Here is an 18,584-nt window from a genome sequence, read left to right as displayed (position 1 = left end):
TGGCAGGTAATATTATCATGTACCCTTCCTAACATATTAGCAAACCAACAAAAAGCACCAGCAAGCATCTGTTGCTCTGTAGTTAATCAAAATCTTAAAATTAATGCTGAAGGAGGAAAAAAACAGTTGTTTTCAGTTTACCTTTTGCATTGTTTTTCTTGCAAAGCATCCTTATTTTTCTTTCTTCCACATCAGAAGCACTTACAATTCTGGTATCTTCACGTCTATCCTTTAAAACAAACAAACTATTTAAGTTACAGTAATGCTATCTGTCAACACTTTTCAATGGAAAGAAATATATTCAAAAGTATCGTTAGCTAGGAAAACTGAACTCCAATTACCTTAGGTACCTCAAATGGAACAACCTGACCATTTTTCTCAAGTATATAAGCCAGTAAGGTTAGTGTTTTCTCACGTGGAACAACATTTTCCTCTTGAATTTTAGTCCAAACAGCTTCAGCCTTTCTCCAGTCATCGTTGTTTTCTGAAACAAGATTCAAATCTTGAAGTAAAGCACATTTAGAGTTTATCTACGTATCTAAAGTGATGCAAAAAAGGTATCTTTGGAAAATAACTCATCAATTAATCATGTGCTTCTGCTTCATATGACCATCAACTTGAAAAGTTCTAAACTATTTTTAATACAGAGGACACCAGAAGATGCAAATAGGAAAAAAAAAACCAAAATGATCATATGAGTTTTCAAATGAAGGAGAAATCAACTCAAAAATATTGCAGAAGTGTTCCTGCTAGCTCATCAGTTCTAATACTCTTGATCGTTAATTGTAAAAACAATTACAAATATTTCTCAATTATTACAAAACATTAACATTCTAAGATACCACTTCTATTCTGAAATTCTTGAAATGAAATCCTCTGGTTAGGCTGCTACTGAGTTAGAGCATCTACATCCCACAAGTTTATCACTTTCAAGTCAAAGAAGTGTTCTAGGCCTTCAGGCTCTCATTTTGCTACGAAAAAAACTGCACATCTGAAGACTGTAAAAGGTAAGTTTTCTCAAAGAGAAAAACTTAATAAATTGCTACCAAATTAACAGAATAACCACAGAATCACAGAATGGTAGGGGCTGGAAGGGACCTCTGGGGATCACCCAGTCCAACCCCCCTGCCAAAGCAGGGTCACCTAGAGCAGGCTGCACAGGACCACATCCAGGCGAGTTTTGAGTATCTCCAGAGAAGGAGACTCCACAACCCTGCTGGGCAGCCTGTTCCACTGCTTTCAACAAGAATAACAATTTATATATGTACAGAAAGCTGGACTTCATGAGAGAAAACAGTTGATTTCTATTTAAGTACATACAGCAGGCAGCTTCCTGTGTGTCCCATCATAAGTTACCAGAACTGCATTGATTTCTGGTTGTCGGTCCTATTCACAGGTACCTGAGCCCAACACCAGCTAGTTGTAATCTGTTTGTTCCACGGTTTAATTCAGAATCCCAGAAATGAAGAGATGCAAGGAAAGAAGGCAGAATCAGAAGACAGATGACGGAATGAATCATTCACAAGGCAGCATCTCCAGCTTTTCCACTGGACTAAGTCATAACACATGCAAAAACTGGAGCAGCAGGACACACTTGGATATTCTATAGAATTGTTATGAAACTGCTGTTTCAAAGCAGTTTGCTTTGCAAACAATATCACAGTGCAATACTGAAATGTCACAGTGCAGTGCTCTCTTCTTTCCAGGAGCAGGATGGGTTATGGAAAACACGTGGATATGTAACTGGGCTGGTTCAAGATCCAAGCCCACTTTCGACAACGTTCTGGCACCACTTCAGCTTTTTAGAAGAGGCAGCAGCGAACTCAGTGACCACCCTGAGTCAAATAACATGGTTGGTTTTGAGGACTAAATTTGACACTCATGGTGCCACATGTAGAGGACTGTGTCCAGTTTTGGGCTCCACAACTGTAAGAGAGATGCTGGCAACTGGAGCAAATTCAGCCATCAAGATGCACGTGGGGCGAGAGCAGATGGAGTAAAAAAGAAAGTGGAAGATTCTGAGTTTTGGGCAGCCTGGAGAAAAGCAGGCTAACAGGTGATCTAACTGCTGTCTTCAATTACTTAACTGACAGCCACAGAGAAGAGTCAGTCTCGCCTTGGAAGTGCACAGCACAGGATGAAAGGTGATGGTTAAAAGTTGCAGCAATGGAGTATCTGAGGATGACCAAACCCTGGAACAGGTTGCCCAGTGAGGCTGTTTGATTTCCACCCTTGGAGGCACTCAGAATTTTATTAGACAAGGCCATGATCTAATCTAACTTTGAAGCTGTCCTAGCTCTAGGAAAAGACTAAGCCTTGAAACTCCTAAGGCTCTCTCCAGCATAAACTACTCTCTGATTCTACAAAACCAAATGCATTGTTTTCAACATTTTTTGATCACAGCTTGGTAGGTTCTTTTTTCACGTGCTTAAAATAGACCTGAAGTTATGCCTTAGGTGCACAATGACAACTCTCTACTGCATTGGTGCACAGGGCAGCTTTGATAGATAATCTAAAATGGTTGAAAGCAGGAATGTGCATGGGTTTTGTCTTCTGTGGTGACAGAAACCCACAAATGTTTTCCACTTCTTTGAACAGACGGAATTGGTTTTGTCTTTTGGAAGACGACTGAAGATTTTTCATGACAATTTGATAGATTGTATCTTCTTAGATTCTCTTCCTAGCAGGCACACTGTCAGACTTTGTCACTGCCAGAGGTGAACAGGATGAGTGGAAAAACAGGAAGGCTCCCTCCCTGTTGGAGAAGATTGCTTTCCAGGCCTACTTGATTTTCGACGGTGAACCAGTATATGCAAAGCCAGAATTAGGTAACGCTACAGTTTGGTTTCGAAGCTTTCTGAGGCTGTTCAGGAAATGAAAGCAACAAAGTTCTCAAGGGGTCTCTGGTCATTTTTTTGTGGAAGTACTCATTTCTTCTGCTTGTTTTAAGGGCAAGGAGGAAGAAGCCTCTTTCATTACCATACGAAAAAGATGGTTCAAATACTATTTTATTTAGCATTAAAACATTGCTAGTTCCAGTTAACAAAAAAAAAAAAAAAAACAAACCACCATGGTGAATAGCCTAAAATTACTTCAAATTCAAATGCAAGTTTTCCCATGACCAAATATATCAAATTGCTGTACTGGCTTATTAACATATACACACACATTACCGAAGTACATAGCAATCCCTATAATGCTTTTTTATGTCCCAATTTACTATTCATTGCTCCATATCAAATCTTAACACAAAATGGCTTTTAAGACATTAAAATAACTAGAACTAAAGTTTCCAAAATTTTTATTATGTATAATACAGTATGATCCACTGAATAACAAAACCAGCACAGACTGAAAAATACAGAGAAGAGGAAATGAAAATCACTATACATACATCCTACACTAAGTCTGTAGCACAGAAACGAACTTCCCATTTTAAAAACTGTTTCATTCCTATAAATGATGCAAAAGGTAGGTTGTGGCTGGTGAGGAATTGGTAGATTTTTAAAAAATGCACCTTTCTGAATCAATCCAATTACAGGAGACTCCAGATCTTTATCAATTACAAAGATATAACAAATGAGCAGTTTTTCTTCTTCAAGCATATTAAAAACCAAAACAGAGTAAACTTTCAAATTAGGACACAAGACAATAGCATGAATTGGAAGACTTGTACAATAGAAGTACTAAATAAGTGTTGAGGTCTGCAGGTTAAAAAAACCTGTACTCTCCCCCACAAGATGCCTCAGAAATGGTATCCAGGCTAATTGCCTATGAGGATAAAACTCTTCTCCAATTCAGGGTTATTTCCTATCTCCAACCACAAAAGAAAACAGATTACAACACAAAAAAGATCACAAGCTCACTTACCACACAGCTGAAGCAGGCAGTAGTACATCTCATCTCTATCACATTCAAATAAATTTTGAGTTAATTCTACCAAGTGTTCCAAAGTTTCCATCTTTAAAAAGAAAGCAGGTAGAACCTAGTTATACCTCAGCCAAACAATTATTTTTCTATATATGTGCGCTTACATGCTGTGTGCACTCAGCTAAAATAATATTTCTGTTTAAGTATACACCAGCATTTACACAAAGCATTAAGTTCACCTCATCAGCCTGTCACACATCCTTTCACAAACATAAAAACCAATCAATGAAATATTTCAAAACAATTTTTCTTGGAATATAATGGCAGTTACATAGAAGACATCATACAAGCCACATACCTGATTATTTGATATACACTTTTTTGCAAACCATTGCAGCCTTCCAGAGTGTGCTCTCAAGCCAGGAGTCTGTAAAATATTTCCACAAGAAGAAACACATCACTTCACATAGAACATTCTAAGGAAAAGTAAACATAATACATGGGCTCATAATACAAGCTCATCGTTTTTGTTTGTCTTTTTGAAACCTGAATGAGACCACAAGCTCACTAATAATCAAGTTAGGTTGTATTTATGAGAAACTTAAAAACTGCAGTCATTTTATTCAAGACATTTTCCTTTTTGGTTGAACGCTGGCGAGAGAGCTGATTTAAAATACACTTCATATAAACTGAAATGATAAATTATTTCTGTCACCACAGTAATAGAGTATTACTGCTATTACCCATGGTAAAACATTTGTATTACTTATGGTAAAGAATTACACCAAATGCTTCCAAACTGTCTTAACAATTAACATTTGTATTTAACACTACTGCATGGTTTTATCAACTAGAAAACCATGCCTCCCAACTGCAACATCAACATTTGGTACCCCTTCCCTGCTAACATTAGCCATTTTCTTACAACTATTAATATCTAAAGACAATCGTTGTTTTAGATATTGACTTACCTTGCTCAGTAAGAAAAACAGGAATTTACAGAGAACTGTTACAACTCTAACACGCTGCCAATGCAGATGCCAGGTATACTAACTGTAAGGCAATTCCTGCCTGAGAACAGAGCAAAGGCTTACTCCTAAGTATGCGTACATAGAGAAACTGATGCATAATAGTTAATATGCCATAGATCTTTCTGTTATTAATTTTCCCAGTCTGATGAGCCTTTGCTTATTCATTTCTTTGCTGTTTTGAGTGGACTACAGCTACAGAATACGCATTCTCAAAAAGGTTTCAATCCTTGGAAATTCCATCTGGTATACACCATCACATTGTGCCTTCTCAGCACCACAAACTATAACCAAAATATTGGTTCCTCTACTTAAATAAATTCTTAAATAAACACAGGAAGATTCAAAGTTCTTGAAGAAACATGTTAGAGGCATGCCAGTATTTATGCCTGATGTATCTAAAAAAAGGATACAAAAAACCCCTGTGTGCAAAGCATCCATCATTTTCACCTCTTACCCTTCCCTCCCACAGAGTATTTGAATTTAGTTTCTTTATAGTCCTTTGTTTTAGCACAAGGATCATTTACAAAGAGGACTCTGCTTTCATTTCAGGTGTCCAGATTCACAGTAATATAGCTCACTGTGATTCCGAGGAAATGCCTGTTCATCCCTACAGAGAAACGTGTTTTGACTCTTGGAGGCTTTTAGCTGTTAAAATTATAAGTCTCTACTGTTTAAATATGAAGCGCGACTTCCAAAATTTGAACACCACTGCATATGAAAGGTAAGACGCAGTTTGAACAAAAAGCTGTGAGAAATATTGAGTCTCAGTTGCAAAGCAGTGGAAACAATTACCACTGAAAAAGTCAATTTACCTTCTGCTTTGAATCCAAATAATTCCCTTTTCCCATATTCTCCAAGAGCAGAATTATTACCACTACATCATTCTGAAATAATTCAGCATACACCAGAAAACCAGCATGCAAAACTTCAATCAAAAATGTTAAAATTTGCTGAAGTTACAGGAAACAGCGTTCCGCAGAGTAAATGTTAGGCCATATAATCCTGCCAACCACCGAAACCATTTTAAGCAACCATTGTAAGGTTTTTAAAAAGACAAGATGCTAACTCCCCAGTTCTACAACATGGACCATCTTCTCTACGTATGTAACCGTACTATAAGAATAGTCTCAATCCAAGAGGTTACAGAAAAATAGTGGCTTCTCAAGTATCAAAAAATAGTATATATTAGACACAGTTTTGCTTTCCAGTTATTTGCTTTTTTCCGATTAGGTTTTATCCCCACAGCTATTTATGTTTATAGGTACCTGTTCAGTGCTTTTTTAAGAGCCACCAAACAGTTCCACATAAAATATGCTGCAAACTAAGTCAAGAATTAACATCTTACACAACAGGCTCTTGAAAATGAAAAAGAAAAAAGTATGTTGCCTGCATTTGTAGCTAATCCTCTTTAGGACATGGTAAAATTCAAATGCTGAATTCACTTACAACTTCCAATATCATTGCTGATCCGAATGCCAATGAACTCAACAGCTCCAAACTTTTTATAGTAAATCCTTTCCTGTTCAGAAATGATTGATGCGTCTGTCACTACAAGGACAGCTGAGTTATACAACAGATATCCTTGTGTTTCATTTTGAAATTGAGAAGTGTTTTCACATACTGCAGGTCTCAATCATCAAAAGAACATCTAGGTCAGATTAACTAAATCTCCAGAGCTTGCCCGATAGTCCATATTTGTAGCTTATCCCTTACCATCTTAGGGAATTTTAAACATTGCATTTAGCAGGAAGCAGACTTTCTACAGTACAGCAGATGAAAATACAAAATAAAAAAGTGTAATGAATGAAAAAAATGAAGCAAAAACCTGTTACTCTAATTAGTCTTCCAAATTCCTGTTTACTATTTTGATATTGCTTGTTTCACTGGACTTCAAAAAAACCAGATCTATTATTGAGTCTTAATGTTTTGTTGGGTTTTTAAAAAAATTTTTTTAAGACACATGGTATCTTCTCCTTCCTAGAACCAGTCACTTCAGACAGGTGATTGAAGGGGTCCAATCACCAGAAAGATCTTTTCTGCACTAACATTTTTATTTGAACTAATTTCTACCTATTATAGCTGAAAGAAAACAGATTGTCTGGGAAAATACTGACCTGTCAGAGAGAAATCTATTTGATGTTTTTCCAGATTTTTATATAATGATAGAAATATTTAAGTTTTGTTTACATTAGTGTTCTGTACCTGTTACAGCTAATAGACTAATAATAGGTTTTTCCTTTTAAAAAACCTTTTTAAAAAAACTTAAGCAATTTACAGAAGACCTACGGAAAATATTTATTTACTTCTCTCTACTTGCCTAAAGCAACCTTTTTCTCTTTAAACACAAAAATAAGTTACAGAGAAAAACTATAAAACCAAACATACAGACCAGAAACCCTGTGGTATTGTTTGAAAAGATGACTTTCAGAAAACTAAAAGTAGAGAATGTCCCAAAACAGTACCACTTTTGCTATAGCTGCCTTAGGATGCGTAATTATTTAAAAGCCAGCAGAAGTATTTTTCATTTGGCATTATGTGACACGAGGTGGATTACTCTTTTGTTTTAACATTCCAACAGTGCACTTCCACAAACTAATACTGTGCACTGGTTGACAAATAACTGTTACATACTCTGCACAACTTATTCTAGCCTTCCACAGTATAACTTCACCATGAATAACACACCAGTTCTAACCACTCAAGTTTAACTCTGCCCTCCTTAAGTTTTATGTTTTCTTCTAAATCCTTACTTATTCTTCCCAAAGTTCATCCTTTTCTTAGGGAAACAGTTCTACTATAAATCACTGATGCAGTCATATTGAAAAGAAACAGCCAAATTTTATAAACGCCATCCATGCTGCACTTTGATGGTATTTTTTGGACAGCTAGATCCATTCATTCCCCTCTCTGCAGTTGAAAAAGCCAGTAATAATGAGAGATAGCTAATGTTGCTAAAGGAAGAAGAAGGTTTCATGATGAGTTACATCAACAGCCATAACAGACTTATGTTACCAGTACCAGAACCAGTTACTGAGATTTAGATGCCAAAACAATGACTTGCAAAAAAAATGCATTACTTCTCCAAACAGACAACCTTGAACAGACAGCTATAAGAACTGATGCATGTCATTTCTAACAGCTCTCTAACACAAACATCAGGGAAAACAGAACATTTGATGGGAAGTTCTTAATTTAAAGGCAGATTTTTCCCTGATTCCACAAAAATGTCTATGAAAATCTCACAAATTTAATGCAGCTTCAATGAAGCCCAGGATATTTTTGCATGGCAGCTTACGTGAACAAAGTTTTTTACAACATAAACACTGTATGCTATGCTTGAACCTTCACCTATGTTAAAACTCTTGGCAGAAGTCTTCATTTCTACTAAGCAGTAGGTGTACTGCTTAATCAGTAAGTTAAAAGAATATGCAGATACGAAGTTTTTGTACCTTATGTAGCCATCTAAGTCTAGTTGACAGATGAGATGGTTAAAATTATCTTACACTTCTGTTATATTGTTGCCTCTTATTAAATAGTCCTTCACTTTCAAATAGCAAGGCATTAGTTTTTAAAAAAAACCCACTGATTAAAACATTTACATTATTTTAAAAATAATCTTAAATCTGTGTTCATATGTATGAAACAAGTATATCACTTTGCTGTATTTCTTACATTGTAATCTTTATAGCATAATGTAAATGAAGTACCGTAGTGGGATATACAGAAAATACAGAAGACTCCTTTGATTACTGGCTCTGAATGTACCAACTTTTTCACAATAGTCCACATGTTTGTAAAAGATGCAGCTTTAAATTTAAAGACAGGGATCTAAAAATAATCCGTGCATCGAAAAGTATCTTTTCTGTTGCAATCATATCAGCTATCTAATAAAACACATTATTTCCCTAGCTCAGCTTTTTTAAAGTCATTGTACTACCAGGATACCACTAGAGCTACATCTGTATATGGCTGGCAACAGAAGTAATACTTTCTCTACAAGTTCATTTTCTACCCTGAGAGAAGTTCACCTCTTGTGCATTTCAAAAACGGTGAACATCGTTTTAGTGATGGCACAGAAAGACATCTTCATTCACTTTATTCTTTATAAACAAAAGAAAACCTTGCGAACTGCTCAGAACTAAGATGGGATTTCTCTAAAAAAGATGAATAATTGCTTTTGTTCTTTGTAAGCAATTTTGGCCACAAATAAATATGAATAAACACACCCCAACTACTGACTTCCTTAATGCGAAGACCATCTGAAACACCCAGACACTTGCACAACGTTTTGGGCAAGGAATAACTGTATGAAAGCTGCAATGCAGTTAAATCCGTACCTTCAGTGTAACAACTTTTCATGTTTGATAATGAAGGCAAGGACTCCAATGCAGCAGCAAAGTTTTGAAAATTATGAGGTGCTCCACTGGAAGTTATGCCTTCAAAACCTACTCAATTATAGTATATTTTATATTTTATTTGCAGTATCTGATATTTAATGAAAGACATAAATGGACACACACCTACGTATTTATCATGCCTAGCCCTCCTCTTGGGACTGATTACAATTCAAGCTCATGCTCTCCTTTCTGCCTATCCTACATTCAAGGTAGCAACTAGCCTACTTCTGCTAGGTTAATTTTTACACAAAAAGCAGCAGCTCATAACAAGAAAATGCAAAGCTTATAGTGTCCACTGGGAAAGTTTTTACTGTTGGGTTTGGGTTTTTTTTCCTGCAGTATGTATTTGCCTCAAAGCTCCTGTCGGTTAAGTTCACTGAATTCACCAACATGATTAGTATCTGTTGAGTAAATACTCATGATTTTATTTATTTCACTTGAAACGGGAACATACATCACTTTATGTTAGGCAGACACTGAGAAAAACTTAAGGAAACTTGATTATTTTCCAAAAATACGAAAATAAAAACAGGAAAGAGCTTTACAACTTGAGCATCACTCATGACAACTGAGACTGATGTATGTTTAAGTACTATTGGAATAGCCTACATTTACCAGTAAGATTTCAAAGAGAAACTATGCATTAAAGTATTACGACAAAAAAAATCATTAGACAATAAGAGAAGTTCACAACAACTATCACACTGGAAGAAAAGGTGACATTAAAAATATGCAAAAACCCTGCACAAAACAAAATCCTCAAGGATTTTCTAGATTCAAAGCAGAGCAAAAATTTGCTCTTTGCATTGGAATGTGTTTTTATGTTGTATGATGAATGAAAAAAAGCATTACAAAACTCAGTAGCATCTTCCCTCTAGCACAAAGTCCCTGGAGCTAAGAAAGGATGCACAGCTCTTACCATGATCCCACAGTACAAACACATTACCCTCTCCCTTTCTAGAAGGAATTTGTTCAGTAGCTATCTCCTTTACCAAATTGACTTATTTGAAACATATTAATGTGCTTTCCTTTAAGAAAGCATATTTAAGAACTTCTAAATAATGTCACTGAACTCGTTAGCACCCATTTATTTATTAACCCACATACAACACATTCACATATGCATGGACACAAAATCCAGCTTCACTAATAGCTGTATCAGAGTCCAGTTTCATAAGAAGTAATGCTTTTATTAGACTAACAGGACTCAATAGTAAGAAAAAAATAATCTTTTTCTTGTAATTACAGGGCTTGTGTGCCTAAAAGCTCTTCATCCTTTCCTCTCCCTCTCAGTTGTATACAGTTACTCTAATAAAAGCTATTACACCCCCTACAAACTACTCCTCAATCTCAGACCACCATTATCTAATACAACTTGCATTCAACATTCAAACATTTCAACTTTTTTTCTAAACATCTCCACTCTTTTCTTAACAGGACCAAAAATAAGTCTTTGTAGGTAAATTCAGACACTAGATACAACCATCGTTAAACTAGATATTAAAAAAAACCCCTAAATCCTGCTGTCACATATGAAGAAAGCATCTTCTCCCAGTAGTTTATCTCCAGCATAAAATCAGCAAGACTCAGTTTTATGATGTAGACTCTTAAGAAAGCAATCTGGATGAAAGAAGGTTGTAATCTCTCAATATCAAGTAGAAATTTTCTCATTGTTTTTATGGTAGATTAAAACCAATGGCAACTGGTATCTTGAGGTCTGCTGACAGTGGATGTCACAATGCCTTGCTTAAATCTGTTTACCTCCTGAATTAACTTGACATCTGTTGATAGATATATTCCTTTACGCTAAACTCACTCAAAACAGTTCTTTTGTCAGGTCTTGAATTGCAGCAGCAAATGCTTTTTCTTGCATTAATTCACATTGGAACACATTTCATTAAAATATCTTACAACCATTTGTCCCTCAATTCTTCACATAAATGTCCTGAGACACGCAGGAAATACTATGATATATTTAACTATTAAATATAAATTATATATTTAGTATGTAAGCAGAAGATGAGGAAAGTATCACAATTAAAATCTTGTTAAATGCATTCTGAAGCCATGCACTATGCATTCCCATTTTCAAGGGAGGTTCCTTGTGGTAGCAAACTTGTACAGGTTGGTCTTCCACTAAAAAATGTTGCCATACAGTTCTGAGGTCTTTCCCTATATCCCAAATACAGCAGTTCTGTCTTAGCCTTCATTTCCAGTAAAACTACATAACAGAACAGAAACAAGAGATTCTGCTCTTTCATTGAAGTAACAATTTTAATAGCTGATGTGATTTGATCTAGAAAGATTTCAAAAGTATCTGTCAAAACTAAAAACCAGTTGAACACCTCTACCAACTCCTAGTTCATATCATAAGTGCCTAATTAAAAATGCCAGTGACCTGATACCCTTTTTTAATGTGGTGCTTGCTTTGGTTTTTTTTTTACAGAAGTATTTTGCTGACCAATGACATGCAGCTTAAGATGTAATGATTTTATCAATACAGTGCAGAAATGGATTTAACACCAGTTTAAAATCTTGCACTCTTTAGCTATAGGTGTGGTGTTCATTTTCACCCCATAAAAACACAGTTTAGACTTTTGGTAAGCAGATTTACAGAAGGGCTTGTCTGAACCTCTGCTGCAGGACTGTTACAGTACTTAACAATGTATAAGTCTTGCAACTCTACCAGAAAGAGCCAAGTGTGGACATGGGCTTAATTACACACAGATTCAGAGAGTATTTTGATAATTGCATTCAGCATAATAAATGAAGGAAAAAGGGTGAGTCGACATGCAGGTAAAACAGATCCAAGTATGAGATCTCAGTGCAAAATTCAGAGACAACCAAATAATACAAGTTGGACCAAAACGACAGACAACAACTATATTCTATCTACTTTAGGTAGTGAAATCTTGAAACCTCCATGCAGCATGCAAACACAATGACAGAGTTACAGGTGAAGGGGAAGGAAGTAGATTCTTCTAAGGTGGTGTAACATTCTCTTTTTCATTCCCACTCTCCTGGATGACCTTCATATCCATCCAGCTCTCAACCATCAGCTCTATCAGGTTAATAAAGTGGTACTCAACAACTTGAGTAGACATAAGGGAACACCAATTGTCCAGTTCTGACAACAGGAAAGCAGCTATGGATTGGAGGCATTTGGGGGACTAGGCTTTAGAGAATTCTCTTACCATTTATCTACCAGACTTAGAAGAATACTAGGCCAAGCAACTCGTCAAGACTCTGATCTACTACCTGGAGCACCGGAGCAACACACATGAGGAATTACATAAGGTCTCTCTCCAGGAGAAAATGTGATTAGATATTTTCAAAATAAGACAACATTTTAGAACACAGGTAAAAATAAATGTTTCTAATCCTATTTATCGAAAATTCATATCCCTTTCTTTTAGCCTAGATTAGTTTTAATGTAGTTTAATTTAGTTAAAGTAAAAATGTATTGACTTAATTTTATTTCTTTCTTCTTGAAGGAAAAAAGGCAATTACACTGCCTTTCCAAGTAAGGGAAAAACTCCTAAATCTCCTAAGTAACTAGAGCTAGGTTTGATGACACAGAAGCCATGCTGTGCCACTACAAGGGAAAGCAAGCTAATATGTGACTTTATGGTAAGTGGGAAGAAGAGAGATGTGCCAACTTTGTTTTGACTTCATTACCTCTGAAGGACTCAAGACAAAAGCTAATTTATCAGTTCAGGTGCAATTAAGAACTGAAGACTAAATCATGCTTTGATGTACTAACAGCACCCAATAGTGGAACTTGTTCCCCGTGGAAAGCAAAAGAGCATCTACAGCACATCCACCTACCAAGGGCTCAGGAACTAACTCGTAACTCCAGGCACAGCTAGAATAAAATAGACTTATACTTTACAGTGCAGCCAGGCTACCTCATTTGGAGGTACTGTCTCCGAGAGAGGCTTTCTTCTCTAGCCACCTGCCACAGAACAAATGAGAACAGACTTTCAAAAGCTTACCAAGGCAGTCTAGTAACACTGCGAGCTGTTACCGTATCAACCAGACTCTGTGAAGCCTCAGAACTTAGCTGAATTTCCCCCCCTAGTCTTCTCAGTCACAGCTTCTCTTCCACTTAGCATCATTTCAAGAGACTTACATCACCAAACTACCACATGCTTCAGTTTACTTGTTCTGGTATCCATCAGGGGCATTCTTTGTCTCATCTCCTTTCTATTCACCTTTTGTTGTCTTCCATACTATCATTCTCCGCTTAGCCTTGCTCTCCCTCCAGCAAGCAGATGAGCCCCAGAGCTTTCAGCCTTCTTGCTATGATATGCCACAACACAAGCTAAGTATGCATGCACAACACATTTGTGACCAGATAAAGTACATACACAATTCTGACCTATTTTCTATATTCTTACCCTTCTTCCTTTCCCACTACTGTTGCCCGGTTGTATTTTACCAAAGATCGAGATTTAAGAGTTACTTTCTTATTCCTGGGGCTTTGAGTTGCAAGCTTTTCAAAGCAGCACCAAGTTTCACATAAGCATCTAGAGTACCTCTGATTTCCAAATATAGCAAGAGCAAGAAGAGGCAGGGGTCTCCAATGAGTAACAGTCCATTTAAACAACCATATCTTCCATGGCCTTCATTTCCTTAGCTCCTAAGGAAATTTTTTTCCAGATTTATTACTACCCTTTTAGATACTCTTTATTAACTCCACAGATACTTTTAAAACAAATGATATCACTGAAATCAATTGACGACCACAATCAGCAATACATGATACCAGTATGTGCTGAAAGATACTCTACGTCTAATATGCAACAACTTCTAAGAAGAGAAAGTGGTACCAATTAAACACCTTTACTGAATATTATTTCACAAGCAAGGAAAATAGAAAAACAATCTGAAATGACCAACAAGTAATTTAGTCACAAAAAACATTGGACTAGAGAAAGTATACATACACACACACCTTGTACTCTATTGTTCACATTGTACTCATTAAGGCTCCAACTTCCCAACAAACAAAAAAGCAAATAACAACTTGTTCATGGTTTAAAACAATAAAAGCTATTGCTGTCCTCAGCAAAATACCAATTTTAAAATTTCTTCTAAAATACCTAACATATTGTTACATTATAAAACCATAGTCAAATTATAACACACCATATAGTAATTGATTTTGTGCCACTTGATCCACTCGTAAAATACATGCATACCATTCCTAGCTAAACTCCTATACTCCTAAAAGTTCCGGAATTTAAAATTTCTTTCTCAACAGCATAGACAAAACTGTAATTCATACTTCATGGAAGTTAGGTAAGAGCAAGAAAACCTACTCTAAATCGCACAAAACGCCAGGAAAACTTTCGTTTAATCTCCAGATATTAGGTGTTCAGATTTATGTCTGCTTCAGTGTCTGGCTGTGGTTACTAATAATTTATGATCAACCACCAAATACTGAATATTTGCAGATAGTATGGCACCTATGAAGAAAATTATAAAAGTTTCAAAGCTCCACCAATTTAATAATTTGCTTACCATCCTATTCATGATTGCTGAAGTGTAGCCACCAATATAAGTTTTGAGAAATTAAATGCCAGTATCAAAGACACAGCTGCTAAACCACACCAAGTACCAGTTTTATTCATTTAGCTTTATTTTTACTTCCAGTTCTCAGATCTCATCTTTTTACCTCCTAAATGCTTTAATCACTGTAAAGAACTCAACTCCTCAGTGTTGTCTTCTGTCAGATAGTGATATTTCTATTCTTGTGTATTATAAGACTCTGAGCTCCAAAAAGCCCTCTGAGAACAAAAATATCAATGCTTCAACATTGCGCTTAGCAATTTCCACACACCCCACAGCAGGACAGTATTGTTCCACCACAGACAAACAAGCAGATCTTCAGTTAAGATTTTTTAAATGCAATAATTCTATTAGATAATTCAAGCAGGGATAACTGGTATTTCAAATATCCCAGAGGGAATTAGGAAAAAAACACACTTTGTCTTACAAAGAAAAAAAAATCCCAAAATTAGGTTAGAGTGGTGCATGTACATAACAAAAATGATGAGGACAAAGTATTACTTTTTCTGCAAGACGCCTCCTCCCGCACATTAACTGGAAAACTTATGCAGCATTTTAAAAACATACCACCATGTTAAGCAGCAAAATAATCACAATCTGGGCAGACTCTGCAGTTGCCCCTTTGACTTCTCAATTTCAGTAAGCACAATTTCAATCAAGTCTAGATAAAATATACTAATCCTAAATACACCAAGTTTGTCACCTACCACTTCCTATAAGCTGCTTACTATCCTGAAAAAGAGAGAAAGAAGAAATGCTAAATTAAATGCCAAACAGTAGCAGACAGCGCTTGTTTGGCTGATTAACTTGTAGACAAGCATTACAAATAAATCTGTGCATGGTCTGCAGCAAATTAAATTCCAGTGCTTTTAAGAACAAAGAATTCCTTCAGAAAGAGGATTAGCAACTTTACACCCAGGAACGCCAGTTTAATTTAATTGTTCCACAATCCGATATTTAATATGCAAATATCATTTTGATATATAACAGTGAATTTGAAAAAGTGAGGAAACAATTTCAATATACAACAAGACTGTCTCTCTTCTGAACTGTAATTATACAAAAAAAAAACGCTGGTGGAGGTTTTTTTTATTCTTGGGATTGAATTCTATTAACATGGATCAGAACAAGTCTAATTAAAGGTTAAAAACTTTAAATGTTTCTAATTAAGAGTCTAAATAGCTGCATGATTAGAGTACTATAGCTAAAATCCCACCTCAATGACCTTCCTGGCCTCTTTGTATTTTCCTGTTTGCAAGAAGGCGAAGAAGAGATCATAAAGAGCCATCATGTCACCATATTCTCTGCTTATAAAATCTGAAACTAAAGAGAATAAAACTCATTAATTTACTAAATATATTGAATCATTTTAATATGCATGTCAGCTATTCTTAATACTAGTATTTTCCAGGCACCACAGAACTCCAAGAACAAGCTATAGGGAAATAAATTTTGAAACATATGGAATGATTACAACATACTACACAATCTGTTGTAGCTTTACAGTTGAGCATATTTAAAATGTTTTTTTGTTTATCTACACTGTATTTTGAGTTACATTCAAAACAATCCTATACATTGGCATTCTCTACTTGTAGAGAGTGAGAATATAGAATTTCTCAACTGCACAACTATTTATAAAACAGGCGTATTGTTTTACTACTGAGTTGTGCAACTATTAAGTTATGTCTTAATAGGAATATACGTAGCTAGAACAAGCATTAGCACTAAACTTTGAGAGCTTGATGCTGTATTATCCAAACATGAAAAATCTTCTACATTTAAAATTAATACTAATTTTCAATTTGAAGAATGTAGGCATAATTGTAGTGCTTTATAGTTACACTTCTAAACACAAACAATTTTTTTTCTTTCAGCTGAAAGAAATGATACACAAGTCATGGAAGACAAGCCTTCAGAAAACACTCCACGTAACCAGACAGCATTCGACTACACGCAACTAACCCTTTTGCAGAAGATCAGCGTCTCCTTTTTCTATCAGTCTACAGTAGATGTTATGAAGCTGAAGAATTTTACCATACTTCTTATAACAGTTGATTAAAGCTTCCAGAGCTGCAGGCATGTCATCCCTTGTGGAATGAAATAAAACAAGAATAAAAACATCAAACCTTCCAAGCAGGAGCAGTGCATGCTAAACCCACTTTAGTCTTGAAAATTTAAAGGATAATTCATCAGCAGTCTATAATCTAAGAGTGTATTTTTTTCCCCCGCAATACGCTACAGTTATTTTTAAGTAACAGGTAAAGTTTTCCTACAAACGTTATGTATGCTTGACAGCCACATAAATGAAAAAAGTACAGATTTATGCTTAAACCTCTTGGCTGTGTAAATTTTGATTGTGTGACACTGTTCACTACAAATTAACCAGGGGCATGAATACTCTTCATCATTAGATGCAATTAATTTTTGAAGTAAAAATTCTTAAGTTCTGCTATGCACTGTTTGTGGCAAAACCCCAATTTAACCAAAATTCCAGTTTGTATTTGAGAGTTCTATTTTTCTTGTTAATAAGTAATATTGTGCACATTGTATTACCTCTGAATGTCTCTGATTAGATATTTTAAATTTTTAAGCTCTTCAAAATTTTTCCACAGCATTTTTATTTCAGTATGGATCTCCAGAGTTAACTAAGTTAACCACAGCTCTTTAGATAGCTTTATATTTATTTTACACCTTAACAAACTAGCTATAAATCATCTGTTGATTTCCATTTTGTCACAAGTGCAGGGCTAGTGTTAAAAATGCGGGTTTTTGCAATTCATTCAACAATATATTAAAGTACCAAAATGTATTTTCTGCTGGCCTATCCATGTCACATAGAGCTCCAGCACTAGTATATATCCATGATACTAGTAAATGAGTGCGTAAGATGCTGACTTCCTTACATGTACTTACTCGGGAGCCTTTAAGCAGTAAGTACCAATAACAAGTACAATATTTCCATTGTTGTTATCTCAGTCCTTTGCTGATTTTTTTTCCCTGCATATACAGTATTAACATCTTCAGAAGTTACACATAGTTAAAATGCAAAACTGAAAAGCCATAAAAACAATCAGATCTGGAACTTAAAATAACAAATATAAATTAACATTCTACACTGTGCAACTAACAGAACTAAATCACCTCCTGCAAACCCCTTTCCAAAGGATTACAACCCAGTCTAAAAATAGCAAACCAAAACCAACAGAGGACAACCACGGAAACATTGGTAAAACAGTATGTGAAGTTATTCTTTGAAGTGGAAGATTTAAACTGAAACTGAAACAAACCAAGATGACACACACAAAATGTAGTAAGTAGCCAAACCGTCAATATAATTGCATTTCAGATTTCAGCAGGCTTATCAAATAAAGGGTGGTGGAAGTAGGAAAGGGGAAAAAATAAATTAAAAAATAAAAATAAAAATATCACATAACAGCAGCTGCTGAAGGCCATAACAAAACTGACTTGAAGTAATGATTTTCCATTCCTGAAGCAACTTTATTATTGATCAACTGAACCTTAAGAAATGAATATATTACTGTTAAAATAAGCCAAATTCAGATGTCCTCTTCTCACACTGCATTTCTTGTGCAGCACAAATTCTGCTTTTTCAAAGAATGAACTATCTAGACTACTATATACTATCTTCATCTAGGCTAGTTTTTAAAAAATAAAAAAAAATAGTCACACACAGAAGAAGAATTAATTT

General features: G+C 35.5%; 1 protein-coding gene across 1 annotated transcript in view; it reads right to left on the bottom strand.

The window, feature by feature from the left end:
- Positions 1-18,584, bottom strand: part of LRPPRC (leucine rich pentatricopeptide repeat containing) — a 101,690-nt gene that overhangs the window by 34,815 nt on the left and 48,291 nt on the right. The window contains exons 24-29 of the mRNA XM_075412879.1: positions 16,838-16,962; positions 16,089-16,195; positions 4,229-4,297; positions 3,871-3,961; positions 342-484; positions 142-229 (exon numbers count right to left, since the gene is read on the bottom strand). Of these exons, the coding sequence (XP_075268994.1) occupies positions 142-229; positions 342-484; positions 3,871-3,961; positions 4,229-4,297; positions 16,089-16,195; positions 16,838-16,962 (623 nt within the window). The remainder of the gene's footprint in view (positions 1-141; positions 230-341; positions 485-3,870; positions 3,962-4,228; positions 4,298-16,088; positions 16,196-16,837; positions 16,963-18,584) is intronic.

Source organism: Opisthocomus hoazin, chromosome 2 (genome assembly GCF_030867145.1).
Source record: "Opisthocomus hoazin isolate bOpiHoa1 chromosome 2, bOpiHoa1.hap1, whole genome shotgun sequence".
NCBI classification, from domain to species: domain Eukaryota; kingdom Metazoa; phylum Chordata; class Aves; order Opisthocomiformes; family Opisthocomidae; genus Opisthocomus; species Opisthocomus hoazin.
This window is presented reverse-complemented; position numbering and strand designations above follow the sequence as displayed.